Here is a 13,642-nt window from a genome sequence, read left to right as displayed (position 1 = left end):
ATTGTTTTCTTTTAGCAGACAAGAGGAGTGGTCAAAAAAATAAAAATAGGATGAAAAAATGTGAGTAGTTCTATCTGACTGGGTGTGTATAATAGGATTGGTCTGATGGGTCAGGGTATCCTGGACCCTATCTATGTAGGAGCACTAAGGAAATAGTAAGGTTTTATAATCTTATATGTACACATACATATGTGTACATAGGTGCGTCTATGTGCAATACACGTAACACTGAGGCAGAGAAACTGTAGATTACAACATGGTTAGTCAATGAGAAAAGTAGGACACACGATGGTATCCATAGCACGATTACAGTTATACAGAGATAAACAAATCCTCAAGCATAACAGAGAAAAGACTAACTAAAATCACATCAAAGAGTTGATAAGTGTGACAAGCATTGGTGATTTTCCCATTCTTCCTACTTTTCTATACTTTCCAATATACAATATATATATTACATTATATACATATATAATGCATTTATATATAATAATGTGTGTATATGTATATATAATTCTTTACAGAGTGTATTTTGAGGAATAAAGACAAAGGCTAATGCCTTAAAGGAACAGAGCAATACACATTTATACACATTTTCTGTTACGGCCTCCAGTGCTGGCCATTCAGCTGATTCCCTAGGCTTTAAGTCAGGGAAGTAGTTGAATTCAAGGGAGAATTCAGATTAAAAAAAAATAAATCAAAGGCATAATTCTTATTGGAAAAGGATCTAGACTGTTCCATTTGTACAGGCATCACCCAAGAGATTCAGACTTCTCACCTCTTTCTAAAGAACATGAAAAGTTGACCTTCAATCTGATCTCTTGGACAGTGCTTGACCTACCATGAATACTTGCTATACATGAACAAGAAACACCTGAAAAAAGTATCCTCCCTAAGAGAGACTATCACTATACTACTATATGCCAGTCACTGTGCTTAACTTGAGATACCTTTTCTCATTCAAACCCTACATCATTAATAGTGGGCAGGGTGGTTCCAGTTCACAAATATGTCTCTTCTCAAGAGATCAGCCTAACATGCACATATGGATGATCTTCCATCTCTGGTATAGTGATAGACAAAGGAACCAAACTGAATCAACTGGGCTCTCTGTTTGGAACATGCTAACTTTGAATGAAAATAAATCTGAAACTAGAAGTTGGAGGATCTCAATCAGTGCCCTGGGGTTCATAGAACTGCTCCATTTCTCTAAGTTAGATTTAGTAAGATCTCATTTGATTTAAACCTTTCCAGGTAATCATCCAGTAAATCTTCCTTTATACTGTTAGCCATAGTTGAAATCTATAGCTTGTCTTCAAAAAATACCTTCAATGGCATAAGTATAAACTTCCATTTTACAGGTAAGAGAATTGAGACTTAGAATAAGTACTTATTGTACCTCATTTTGCTATTAAGTAACATAGGAATTAAGGTCTAACTCCAAATTTCATGCTATTAACTATGGGACCATTCTGTCTATAAGCCCTGTACTGTGAGTTTTTCTTTTTTGACATAAAGATGGATTTGTGTTTAGTCCTATTTACTTTCTTATGAAATAAATGCCACATACATTTAGAAAAAGTCATACAGAGAAGAGTATAAAATCTGAAGTGGCTTCTAATTTAAGCTTGATGGTCCACTAATGAATCAAACATTAGACTTCCCTTACTGGGCCTCTCACCAGTGGACTAAACAGTTTTGCTATAGTACCAAGGATAATACACTTACGTTGTCCGAGGTCAAGCAGCTGTACTTCCTTATGAAGGAAAATGTCCAGAAAAGGCTAAAGACAAACTCAACTGTACCTTCTGTCCAACAGAACTGCATAGTCTAGCAGATGGTCTTCCAGTAGCTTAAAGGGTTTCAACTCAACTAATTAGAATTAGGTAGTTATAATAGAACTTTGCTTTTTAGATCATGGAGTTAACTCCCACATCACCATGAAAAGGGCATCAAAATAGCTAGAGCTAATTGATCAGGATGGGTAGAGACATCTACATCTTCTTAGTCACACTGAAAAGAATCTAAATACACTATCAGGTCCATTTTCAGATGTCAAGATTTAAAGTCACTGGCAATTGCTGGTAAACGGAGAACATTATGCTAAGTGAAATAGGCCAGGCTCAGAAAATTGAGGATCAAGTGTTTTCTCTCTTATGTGGAAGTTAGAGCAAAGGGGAAAACATGTAGGAAAGGGGAATCAGATATCAGGATGATAGAGGGAAGAGCCGTGGAATAGAAGAAGGAAACTAAATGAGAGGGAAGAGGAATAGGAAAAGGGAAGACATGCAAAATGAATTTGATAAAACTATGCTGTAAATGTATAAGTAAAACACAGTAAATTCCACCTTTATGTGTGTCTATAAAGCATGAATTAAAATAAATAGATAAAGAAATAGAAGGAAGACCAGAGAGTAGAGGAAAAAGAATAGACAGAGAGAGGAAGGGAGAGAAAGAGGAGGCATGGGGTGCTGAAATGGAGCAAATTACATTTCATACAAATATGACTATGTCAAAATGAACCCAACTCTGATGTATAGCTATAATGCACTAACAAAAGTATTAAAAGGCACACAAACATAGGACACAAGATTTGGAGTTGTTCATCTTCACAGACAGAAAAAGCACTCTTAGGAGGGAAGAAGCAAGTCATCCAGTTTTCCTGGAATAGAAAGATACTCATGCAAATTAATCCTAGTCCAAATACCTGTGAACTGTTATTTCCTCATTTTCTCATCTTATTTTTTTGTCTTTGGCTGACAACTTTGATCTGAGAGTTGTTCCTTAGATAAATCTTGTTTGAGTCCTTGAGCATTTTTCATCTAGATCTGACCTGAACTATGCCCATTTCTGAAATCCAGTTTTAACCCAAGAATTCCCAAGTTTTCAGTTCTGCAAATGTTTCAATGAAATTGACACAGATGCACTAAAATGGGTTGGAGATCATAATCTAGAGCTTTTAAAATAACCTATTATCATTAATAACATTAATCACATCATTAATACTAATGAATGTTATCACTAATCATTGGCCTATTACTTCTCTCAAAAGAATAGAACTCAGCTTGTTGCAGTGGTGCACGCCTGTAATCCCAGTGACTTGGGAGGCTGAGGCAGGAGGATCACGAGTTCACAGCCAACTTCAGCAAGAGCAACTCACTAAGCGACTCAGTGAGACCCTGTCTCTAAACAAAATACAAAATAGGACTGGGGATGGTGCTCAGCAGTCGAGTGTCCCCGAGTTCAATCCCTGGTATTCCCGCCGAAAAGAATAGAACTCTAAAACATAAGCATTTATTTTAAAGTTATCTTAAGTAATATATTTTTTGTTCAATTTTAGTTTCATAAATGAGACGAAGGGACATCATAGGCTAAGCATCTCCCAGTGTTTTCTCCTTTTTGTATACACTGCCACTTTCTAATACTTCCATTCCTATTATGAGGCCAGTGACACCAGGGGACTCGCCCCCTAGGAAGCTCAGTACAGGGTGAAGTTCAGGCTCAGTGGGGCACACAGTATTTTTCTAAACTCATCACAATTATTACAAAGGATCAACTCTAGGCTTAGGGCTAAAGCTTCTAGAGAAAAAAAGTAGAGAATGGTAAATGAAGTGACCAGGTTAATGTTACAGTAGGTGGGGAAGCATCCCTTCATCCAAAGGGCATAAAAAAAGATGCCAAACACTTTCTCCACCACTCACCAAAAACGCCTGTAGTGACTAAAGAAGGAAAAGGTCACAGTTTTGTAGAAATAGGAACCAAGAAACTCAAGAAACCTTTGATCCCCTCCTCCCTCATATCAATACCCCATGTAGAAGTGGCCACTTCACCTATTTGCCCTATAGCTTCCCTACAAACACCCACCATAACATCTGCCACATGGTAAATATTTCCTTTGTTTCTCTAAGGAGACCAAACACCCTTGGACAACAAGTAGGAACCATGTCAATTTTTTTGTAGATGTTATTTGTTTGTTGTTTGTTGTTTACAGCAATGAACATAGTGTCTAGAACATACTAGGGGCTCAATAAATGTCTCTTATCCGTATGAAAAATGAATAAATGATACTCAATCTCCACCATGGAAATCTCCACTAAGGAATGAGTTTCAATAAAATCAAAACAATGTCATTGGGAAGCTCTATTTTCATTGCTAGCAGAGTGGAGTCCTATCATTTTTACACTCCACTGATTCATTCTGAACATGGTGTCAGGAACAATACAGGGGCAAAAAACAATTAGTGGGGGAACAAAACAATCAGCCGAATCGTCTGGGATTTGAGCGATGTATAGATCAAATGCCTTAAATTTGCTAAGCTCTTTCTCATTTGGTCAGAATGGATGACTCTTGGCTGCACTGTACCAAGAATAATTGTCCCTCATATATCCCCAATCAGCTGCCTTTTAATGACTAGTCATAAGTGACAATGTAAAAGGTGCAGTGACTTTCACTGTACTTGGCAAATTTTGGACGAACTCCCATTGATTTGCCCTTGGCATAGGTGAGCTCATAGACACACCTTACATGACTGCTACAGTCACTACTCCCTCCTGCCTCCAGCAAACACAAGTCCTCTGATTAAAAGAAACAGAAGAGAAAGGAGATGTCTGAGGTGACCTTTGCTTCTTATACCACTTTCATAGAAAATGGAATATCCACACTACCTTGGCTTACGCCAAAAGTCTCATGCATCTCAGAGGTCAAATGACCTTTTGTCTTCCCAAACCAGCACTGGGTAGGCTACCCTACCAAGACATTTGGAACAAGTCCAGGCACTTGACAGACTTATCAGCCCCATATGGCCTATTTCTATTCCAGATGGCGGCCTCCTCATCTCAGCTCATGTTCTGGTTGTTGCTTCTTTGAAAGTGCAGTGAATCTGCATTTAAGTTCCATAAACTATAAGCAAGTTCTAAGTTTCTGCTTCACCCCAATGTCCTGTGTCTGCTTTTGGTCTGATTACAAGAAAAGTTTGCAGTCTTCTTGAAATTCATGTTAACTACTAACACAGTCGATCTCATAAAAACCACTCCTTGAAAACACCAACCAGGATCCTTCCCCATTACCAGACTTCTAATACTTGAACAAATTCTGGCTACAGGTGGTCTTTAGCAATAAGACCCTATGGGCCCTCAAAGCATTCTTGTCTCATCTTAATCTCCATGTTCTCCTGCTCTGTTCCACCAACAGAGTCTAAGATGCTGCCTTGAAGCACTGTCTAACTGCTTCCTGTGTAGATACCTCAATTCCTCAGCTATGAGCAAAAGCTCATTGAAGGTAGGAGTTGTGTCGATTACAGATGCAGTATCCTTAAAGCCCCAGAGCTGTGTTTACATAGTTACATAGGAACTATGTAAAGTATCCTTTCATAGAGTATGTAAACTGAAAACCCATAGCTAACCAGCTTGATTTTGTGTTTGGGGCAAATAAAAATAATAGAGCAAGCTGCAACCTGAATGTGGCTTATAAACGGGAACCTCCTTGTCTAGATGTTACTCCTTTGCTGGCCTTTATCTCTGCTCCTTGTCTGAACTGTATTCAGGGCATATGGAAGACACTTAAGTGCAAACAAATAGTCTTCTGGCCTATTCTAAAGGGTGGGCCCCACCTCTTTAGCTACCTCTCCCTGCCCCTATTCTATTATGGACTTTGTTCAGAAAGGAACAAAGCCCAGAGCCCCTTGTGGGTTTTGTTCAGTTCCTGAATACCACCATGTCTCTTACATCTGTCCCTTGGCACACTCCATCTGCCCTGTTGAGATCACACTCCTTCCTCCCACTTCTCTGCCAAACCAGCTGCTACTCATATTTCATCTCTTCAGTATTTTTTTCTTTGAATAAGTCTTGTCTGAAACCCTGTAGTACACTGGGTCCTCTTATAAGGGTCCCCCAAACTTCTTTGTACTTTCCTTCAATGAAGTTTATGATAATAATTATCACAAAGTTGATAACAACAACTATACTCATTGAACAGTCACTAAAGTTTGTTAAATGCTTACCATATTTTAGGAATCTATTAAGTCAATTAATCTCATTGATATCCAGTGAGGCGATGCCTAAGTACACTATTTTACAAAGGAGAAAATCAAGTCTCAGAGATACTGATTTCCTCCGTGAAGTTTACATGACATCTCAAAGGCCAAGCTTCTCATCCAATCTGGCCCCAGAGTTCATGTTTGCTACCAATCCATCATCCCACCTCTTATAAACCCACATGTTCAGCATTAATTCCACGAGGCAGCAAGCTCTGTAAGGACAGGTGTACATTCATCTTGTTCAATATTCTGTTTCTAAAGCCTAGCCCAGGAGTTAGCATGTAGAAAGCAAATAGGAAACACGAGGTAGGAATAAAGGAAACAGATGGCAGGTTGGCTCTTCTGGAGTCCCAAAGGAGAACCGTTCATCCTCTCTAAAGAAAAGACACCTAATCAAAAACGTATGAGTATAGCAACACTAATCTGAAGTTTTTCTTTCTTCTACCTAACCCTGGCCAAATAATTCTAGGTACGCAGAACTAGGTATGGTGTGTTCTGGAAACCAATGAACCCAACAATTCTTGTTTGGAAAAACAGTGCAGGCGGAACAAGGGCTTGTACTGTCCAGGGATAAACCTGTAACGCCCGTTTCCACTGGGACTGGAGCTGCCACCTTCGAGCTGACTCACCCCTTTCGCAGGTTCTTCCCCAGTAGCCAGTGCCTGTGCAGTCGCAGATGAAGCGGTTCCAGCCGTCCTTGCACACAGCGTTGTTCTTGCAGGGGTAGCTGTCACACTGCTTGGCGCTCATGCGTGAACAGGAGGACTTGACGCCCGCTGCGTTCTGCATCTCCGCCAGCTGCCGGATGTTCTTGCTGCGCCCGTCGATGAACAGGTCGCGGATGCAGCCCACATAGCCGTAGTTGAGCATGGCGGTCCAGAGCTCTGTCGGGAGAATGAGCCCAGCGCGGTTCTCTGGCAGCCCGCCCAGGTACATGTCTCCCTCCAGGTCCAGGATCTCGCTCTCCCCACTGGCGGTGAATGGCGTGCGCCTGCTGTTCACTGATATGGTACCTGGGTAGGAAGATGGATGCATGTGAGTTAAGGGTGCTTTTGCATCTCAGGTGAGCACGCTAGGTGATTAACCAAATGAGAAGAGAATGAAATGAGTGAGTTCTGAGACCATCATCGCCCAACTTGGAGAAAGCGATGCATGCTGTAGGATGGTAGAATGGACCATGCCTGCTATTTGGTTCCAATCTCTGCCAGCAAAGACAACCAGGCCTCCAGGAAGACCAGAAAACCCCCAAGGACCTAACCCCTGGTGTGTCTTTTCACTACCTAACTGGCTTGGCTGAAAGGTAGCATAACATACAGGTGAGGGCAAAAGAGTTCCTGCCTGAGTTAAAAAACCCCAGCTCGGCCACACGTGAGCTGTAGAAACTTGAGGAAGTGACACCATTTTCCTGTGCTTCAGTTTCACCTGTAAATGCGAAAGTGATTTTCCCCACCTCACAGGTTGATGTGATGGTTAACTAAATTAAAACTCATTGAATGCTTCTCAATGAATAGAATAAAGGCACCTGAGTCTTCTCATGGGCTCACCATCCCCCAAAGGATAGAACAACTTCTATCTTCCCTGCGTGCAGTGATACACTCTTGACTGGTCTCAACTACTACCCAGTCAGTGAATATTTGGGACATTGCCATTGATAATTTTTAACTGGAACATGTTTTTTTATTCATCACACACACACACACACACACACACACACACACACAAACATAAATAAATATATATATGTATATATATATATATATATATATATATATATATATGTCATACACCATTTCTTCTGTGTCTGTACAATTCTAGGCACAGAAATGAGCCTGTCCTTCATTACCTTCCTCTCTTTGGAGTTTACATTACAGAACACAGAGGCAAAATAAGCAAATAACCCAGTAAACAGGAGGAATTAACTAATGGCAGGTACCATGAAGAGAGTAAAATGGGTGTAGGGTAGCAGCCCATGTGTTCCACTGCAAAGCCTATCTAGGTGGGGGATAGCTGAAACAAGTATTGAAAGGCATCCAGTTATACAAAGTCTAGGGGAGAGAGCATGCCAGGCAGGTGGAATGACACACGCAAAGGTCCTGAGGCAGGAAGAAATATGACAAGAGAAGGAAGCAAGAGGGAGGGAGCAGATGTTAAGGCCAGAGACTTAGGCAGACCCAAGCAGGGGTTGGATTATGGGCACCATTAAATGAGATTCTAGAAGGTATAACCTCTTCCCTGACCTGCGAATTTGGGAACAAGGATGTTAGTCCTACATGACTTTCTGATCCTAAAACAGTCATTGAACCACTGTACATCTTAGTTTCCTGAACTGTAAAATCAAGAAAATGTACTAGGTGATATCCAAACATGCTACCTGAAATTTAGAAAAACAAAATATATACTAATTATTCTTTAAGTGCTTTATTGGTACCAAGATAGCTGGGCTGTACCATTCATCAACGTGCCTTCCCTTCTGTCTCCTCTGTCTGAGTCTCAATTCCCTCAGCTAAGAAGGATATAACCTGAAGGCTCAGAAGATCAAATGAGATCAGGACATGAAGTGTGCTCTAAATTACAAAGTCAGCACCACAGTAGAATAGAAAGGACACTGAGGGTCCTCGGGAGGGGGTAAGCTATCAATCTGTTTCCCCACCTCTCCTCTAGAAGTTTCCTTCTATTCTTTAACATTTTGTTTAATATTTCAAAAACCTAAACAACAATAATAATGTCCTGGTTTTCATTTTAAGTATTTTGTGTGCTTTTGGTTTTTATTCTTATCTATTCGTTTATTTGGGGAGACCAAACCCAGGCCTGGTACATGCTAACACACTTGCTCTACCACTGAGCTACACCCTCAGCCCATTTATCTACTTGTTCTTTTTTGTTTTTTGGACTTGACCCTAAAAATAATCTTGTAAACTAGGAGATACTATTTTTTCTACGTTACAAATCAGGAAGTTGAAATTTGTATCTCTTACTACATCGTCTTGCACAGTTTCCTTTTTTTATCTTCTGCATGTCTATAAATCTAATCAGATCGCCAGCAAAAGGGGAGGAACATGTATTGCCAAATAAGGACAGTACTAGAATCGATTTAAAATTTCAAGCCTTAAGTGCATGCCAGGGAAAATATCCTCAGAGAATACTGCCAGAACCGTGTTGAATATTCTTATCTCTTTTAAGACTCACATCCCCAATGGAGAATATAAGAATATATATATATAAATATGAATATACAATCATAAAATTTTTCTAGATCACCTAGTCATATTCTGCAGAATGCTTAGGGAAGAGAGGGCCATCTTGTTCTCATAAATACCCATTTTTACATAGGTTTATAACTGAAAAGAGCAAACTAGGAAATACCATCATGAGGAAATGAAGTTTAACAGATCATATAAAGTGGAAAGTTACACTGCTTTCTTAGGTTGATTCTTTGTTTACTTAGTAAGTTTTCATATTCTTTGATCAAATTCATCAGTACTTCAAAGAATCATCCAGCATTGTAGTTGCTAGGTATAAAATTCAAGGTTTCTAAAATCCAAATATATTTTTCAAAAATGGGCTCACTGATGTTCCTACCCAAAAAAGAAAAAGAAAAAGAAAATAACTATCCTATTTGAAAAAGCAATTAGTATTGGGAATGAACAGAAATAAACACATGGCAATTTGATGTGTTCTTGCCTATGTGACACAGATAGGTAACTGAAGCTGTGTCAAGGTGAGTCAGACACGGAACCCATCCACCATGACCCATCTCCACATATGGTCTTAACCAATAGCAGTGTTTATTTAATAATACTTTTGAGACAATTTTAGCTCCACCTTGCTCATTGTTATTGATAAACTTGAGAGAGAGATTGATTTAGCCTCCAGAGAAATTATTTTTGTGTGTTTTTTTTCTCTTTAAAAAGCACAAACTGTTCATTCTTGCTTAACAAGCACATTTAATTTGAGGTCTCTTGGTTCCGATCAGATTTTAGACAATCGATAGAGATTCCTACTGGGCAATAAAACATCCACGGCTGCAATCTGCCACCCGTCTGCCCTCTGCACAGAGCCCATCCAGTTCCTCCTAAGGGTAATGTCGCTTATCTCTGCCATGCCTTTAGCTCTGGAATTGTACAGAAAAACCATCTACCAAAACTCAGCCATTTCTGGCTTCTGTATTTTGGGGACCCTATTCCTTTCTCTTGCTGGTCAAGTGTACCCTGGAGAGAAAATGTCCAAAGGAAGACTTATTCTTATATACACACAGGGGTGAATCCCTACAAATATGGCAAATGTAGCCAAATCCCTTTTTGAGTACAAACTACCTAAATGGGGAATCAGAAAATGAATCTGAAATTCAAATGCTCTAATTACAGCTCTTTGGCTCTCCAATAGCACAGAATGTGACCTTCATTGCCACAGGGTCCCTAGAAAGCTAGGCAGACTGTTCAGTCATTTGAAAACCCCAGACTCTCTATTAGTGCCCCTCCCCCCACTCTTTGTTACTGTTCCAGAGCGACAATGTAGTGCCTGGGGCTAGCTTGTTTGATCTGTGGCTGCAGAAACAAACAAAGCCATTTAAACCAAATGTAAAAGGTTATGAAGAGGAAGAAAGAGTTAGTGAGGTCTGAGCAAAGGGTAAAATACAGGCTTTCACACCAAAGGAAGGCTTTAAATTGAACATGACTTCAGGAAAAATCAATTTGCCTTTTCTTTTCTTGTCATAATTTCTCCCTGCAACGTGGCTCTTGCCAATTATTGCAGGGCAGATCTTTGCATAAACTCTGGTACAGTGAGGCATATCCTTCAGAACAATCACATAACGCAGCATCTGTGATGTCACACTTGGTTTCCATGGTGATGAGAAAAAGAAGAAGAAAAGGGGAGAATACTGGACCAGTGACATGACAGTTGCTTTGGTAGGAGGGGAGATGCTACTTGTAAAACTATCCTTAGCTCCAGGCTCTTAGAGTTGTCACTGAAAGGACCCTGCAGACAGTGGCAAGGAAGATGAGTAGGAGAACGAAAGGCATCCATGAGACAGGTGTCTTGTACAAAGACAGTTTTACCACAAGCATTAAAGAGAATAGACAAAAAATCAACAACTGTACAAATGCAAAAATTAAAATAAAAATAAAACCAGGAAAAACTGCAGTCCTGTACCCTCAGTCACAAACCCTGCCTCTTCCCTACCTGATCTGCCATCACGCTGAATATCCACGTGGTACCATTCCCCGTCATTGGCTTTCTTCTGAGTGGCTTTCACTTTGATGGTGCCCGAGCCCATGTCAAGCAGCAAGTACAGATTGCCATCGAGAAGTTCCACAGCAAAGAAGTCAACTTTTGTGTTCTTCTGACTCCGAGCATCCTTTCTCTCCTGGGGCTTGCCGTGAGTGAAGAGGATCAGGCCATTGGGCTCAGTGGTGCGGAAGTCAAAGGAGATGGAGCCCATTCGTTTGGTGTTCCACTTGGGCAAGCTGATGTAAGCCTCTGGGGTCTCAAAGTTGATGGGGTCCAGTGTGGCCACATTCTCACACTTGAATACAACTTCACCATAGATTTTCATTTTTGTGTCCCCAATCCGTGCCAGACGAGACAGCTCCAGACGGATGTCATTATTCTTATAAACAACCTGTCAAAAGTCAAACACACGTGCCATATGAATCAATCTTGCAAGCAGTATCCATCCATCACTCACTGGGCACCCAGAACAAAGATCCAAGAAGAGGCTTCAGGACATAATAGTTTGAAACATGAGAAACATGAGACACAGCCCTCAAAACCCATCCAAAGAGATATCTGGGGTACACCCATTCTCCAATAGGCCTCTGCATTCCCATTACATTTCTTTTGTCTTTCTCTTTCTGGTCAATATCTTGTGTTGACAGAAAACTATATGGTATGAATGTGCAAGTAAAAATCAAGAGACTGTAAATACTTTCGTACAAAGATATTTACTGAATCCTTAGTAAAAATCAGAAACAACCTAAATGACCATCAATGAAACATGACACATCTTTATAATGGAATAGTATGCAGCCTTTAAAATGAGATAATGCTTCTGGTTTTGACCTGATGGCCGTCCAAGTCATATCGCTAAGTGAAATCATAAAGGAACAGAATAGACCGTGCATTACATTATCTTTGTATAAAAATGGATCTTTGTATAAAAATGGAGAATGGGAAGTGTTATTATTATGCATGTTCATATAAGTATAAAATATCTTTGAAAAGAAGCACAAAGGAACTATAAAATTGTCACTGGGGAGTGGCTTTGGGGGATTCCTATTCAAGATTGGGAGGGAGGCTTACTTTTCACAGTATCTTCCTGTTTCATGTTTTAAAATCATGTGTATACATTTCTTAAGAAAAACAATTATGAATTTTTTGGGAAGAAGATCCATGATTTTTGCACACTGAGTGCGGTGATAGAATGAAATAGCCTGAAACCCTGGTTCAGTCTATTGGGGACATTTATTTCGTTGAGAGTCAGAATTAACAGAACACTGTACCCTAGTGATTTGCCCTAGCAGAGGCTGCAGCAGGGCTCTCTGCCCCTACGTCCTATCAAGGCACCAGCACAATTCTTCCTGCTCATACCCAGTGTCCAGAGTGGGAGAGTAAGAGGGGAACGTGAGGATGCCACACCCAGGGTCATCTTGCTCCCCAAAATCAGAATTTCAAAAAAGTTTTACTCTTATTAGAATTCGACTTTGATACAGCACCCTGGGACAGGTCTCGGTGTTCTGATCCTAGAGTGATCTTTGACAGCCATACAATAATAGGCAGGAGAGGAGTGGAAGAGAAAGGGACTAAACTGTGAGTGGGGAGCATGCAGCTCCTTGTTATTTCCTTTCCATTATCTCACTCAAATTCTAAGTCGGAACCCAGATTCAAGTCTAAATCCTGGACCTGCTATTTTCAAGCTGTGCGTCTTTGGTGAAGTAACTTCTCTGGGTCTGTTTCCCCCTCTGGGCCTGGGACTATAGAGGAAAACTATTCTGTAAGAATAAAATCATTTGATGCATGTCAGCCCTCTGGAAACAGCACACGGTAAGGGCCTCCGCTCCTTGGAGGGTAGTTGTGGTTATCTTCATCTCGTCTCATTCTTTCCACATCTCTGAGAAGTCTGTATTATCATTTCCATTTTTCAGTCAAACAGCAAGGCCTAGGAGCCAAAATAAGTCTCACGATCTACCTCTGGGAGAGAAAAGTAATTATGCGGGTCACTTTGGTTTGTAGTATTTGATCCCTAACACCCAACTATAAAATGATTTCCCTTCTCTCCTCTATCACCAGGAAAGAACCAAGCTAAAATGTTTGCCTCTTAATATATATTACAAGATTACAAGAGTGGTATGTAACCATGACAAAACATTAAAAATGCTTCCCCCTTTAAGTAACTTTGACAGTGGACTTAACCATAGTCAATACCACTGAGAATAACAAGAATTCTAACATTTATTGAGCACCTACTACCAGGCACTGTAGGTAAGATTTATCACCTGCCAGCCCATTAAGTCCTTCACCCACTTGAGATACCTATAATTATCCCCTCATTTTACAGATGCAAAAGCAGACACAGGAAGTAGTTAAGGAACTAACCCAGAGGCACAGAGT

The 13,642-nt window shown here is 40.3% G+C and overlaps 1 protein-coding gene across 9 annotated transcripts in view; it reads right to left on the bottom strand.

Moving 5' to 3' along the window:
* The window catches only part of Nrxn3 (neurexin 3), a 1,546,128-nt gene that overhangs the window by 1,030,883 nt on the left and 501,603 nt on the right, over positions 1–13,642 (bottom strand). For all 9 annotated transcript variants that reach the window (XR_007107214.1, XR_007107215.1, XR_007107216.1 and 6 more), the window contains exons 8-9: positions 11,216–11,654; positions 6,664–7,047 (exon numbers count right to left, since the gene is read on the bottom strand). Coding sequence is in view for 6 of the 9 variants with exons in the window: in XM_047541186.1 (XP_047397142.1) it covers positions 6,664–7,047; positions 11,216–11,654 (823 nt within the window). In the remaining 3 variants the exon portion in view is untranslated. The remainder of the gene's footprint in view (positions 1–6,663; positions 7,048–11,215; positions 11,655–13,642) is intronic.

Source organism: Sciurus carolinensis, chromosome 2 (assembly GCF_902686445.1).
Source record: "Sciurus carolinensis chromosome 2, mSciCar1.2, whole genome shotgun sequence".
Lineage (NCBI taxonomy): Eukaryota > Metazoa > Chordata > Mammalia > Rodentia > Sciuridae > Sciurus > Sciurus carolinensis.
This window is presented reverse-complemented; position numbering and strand designations above follow the sequence as displayed.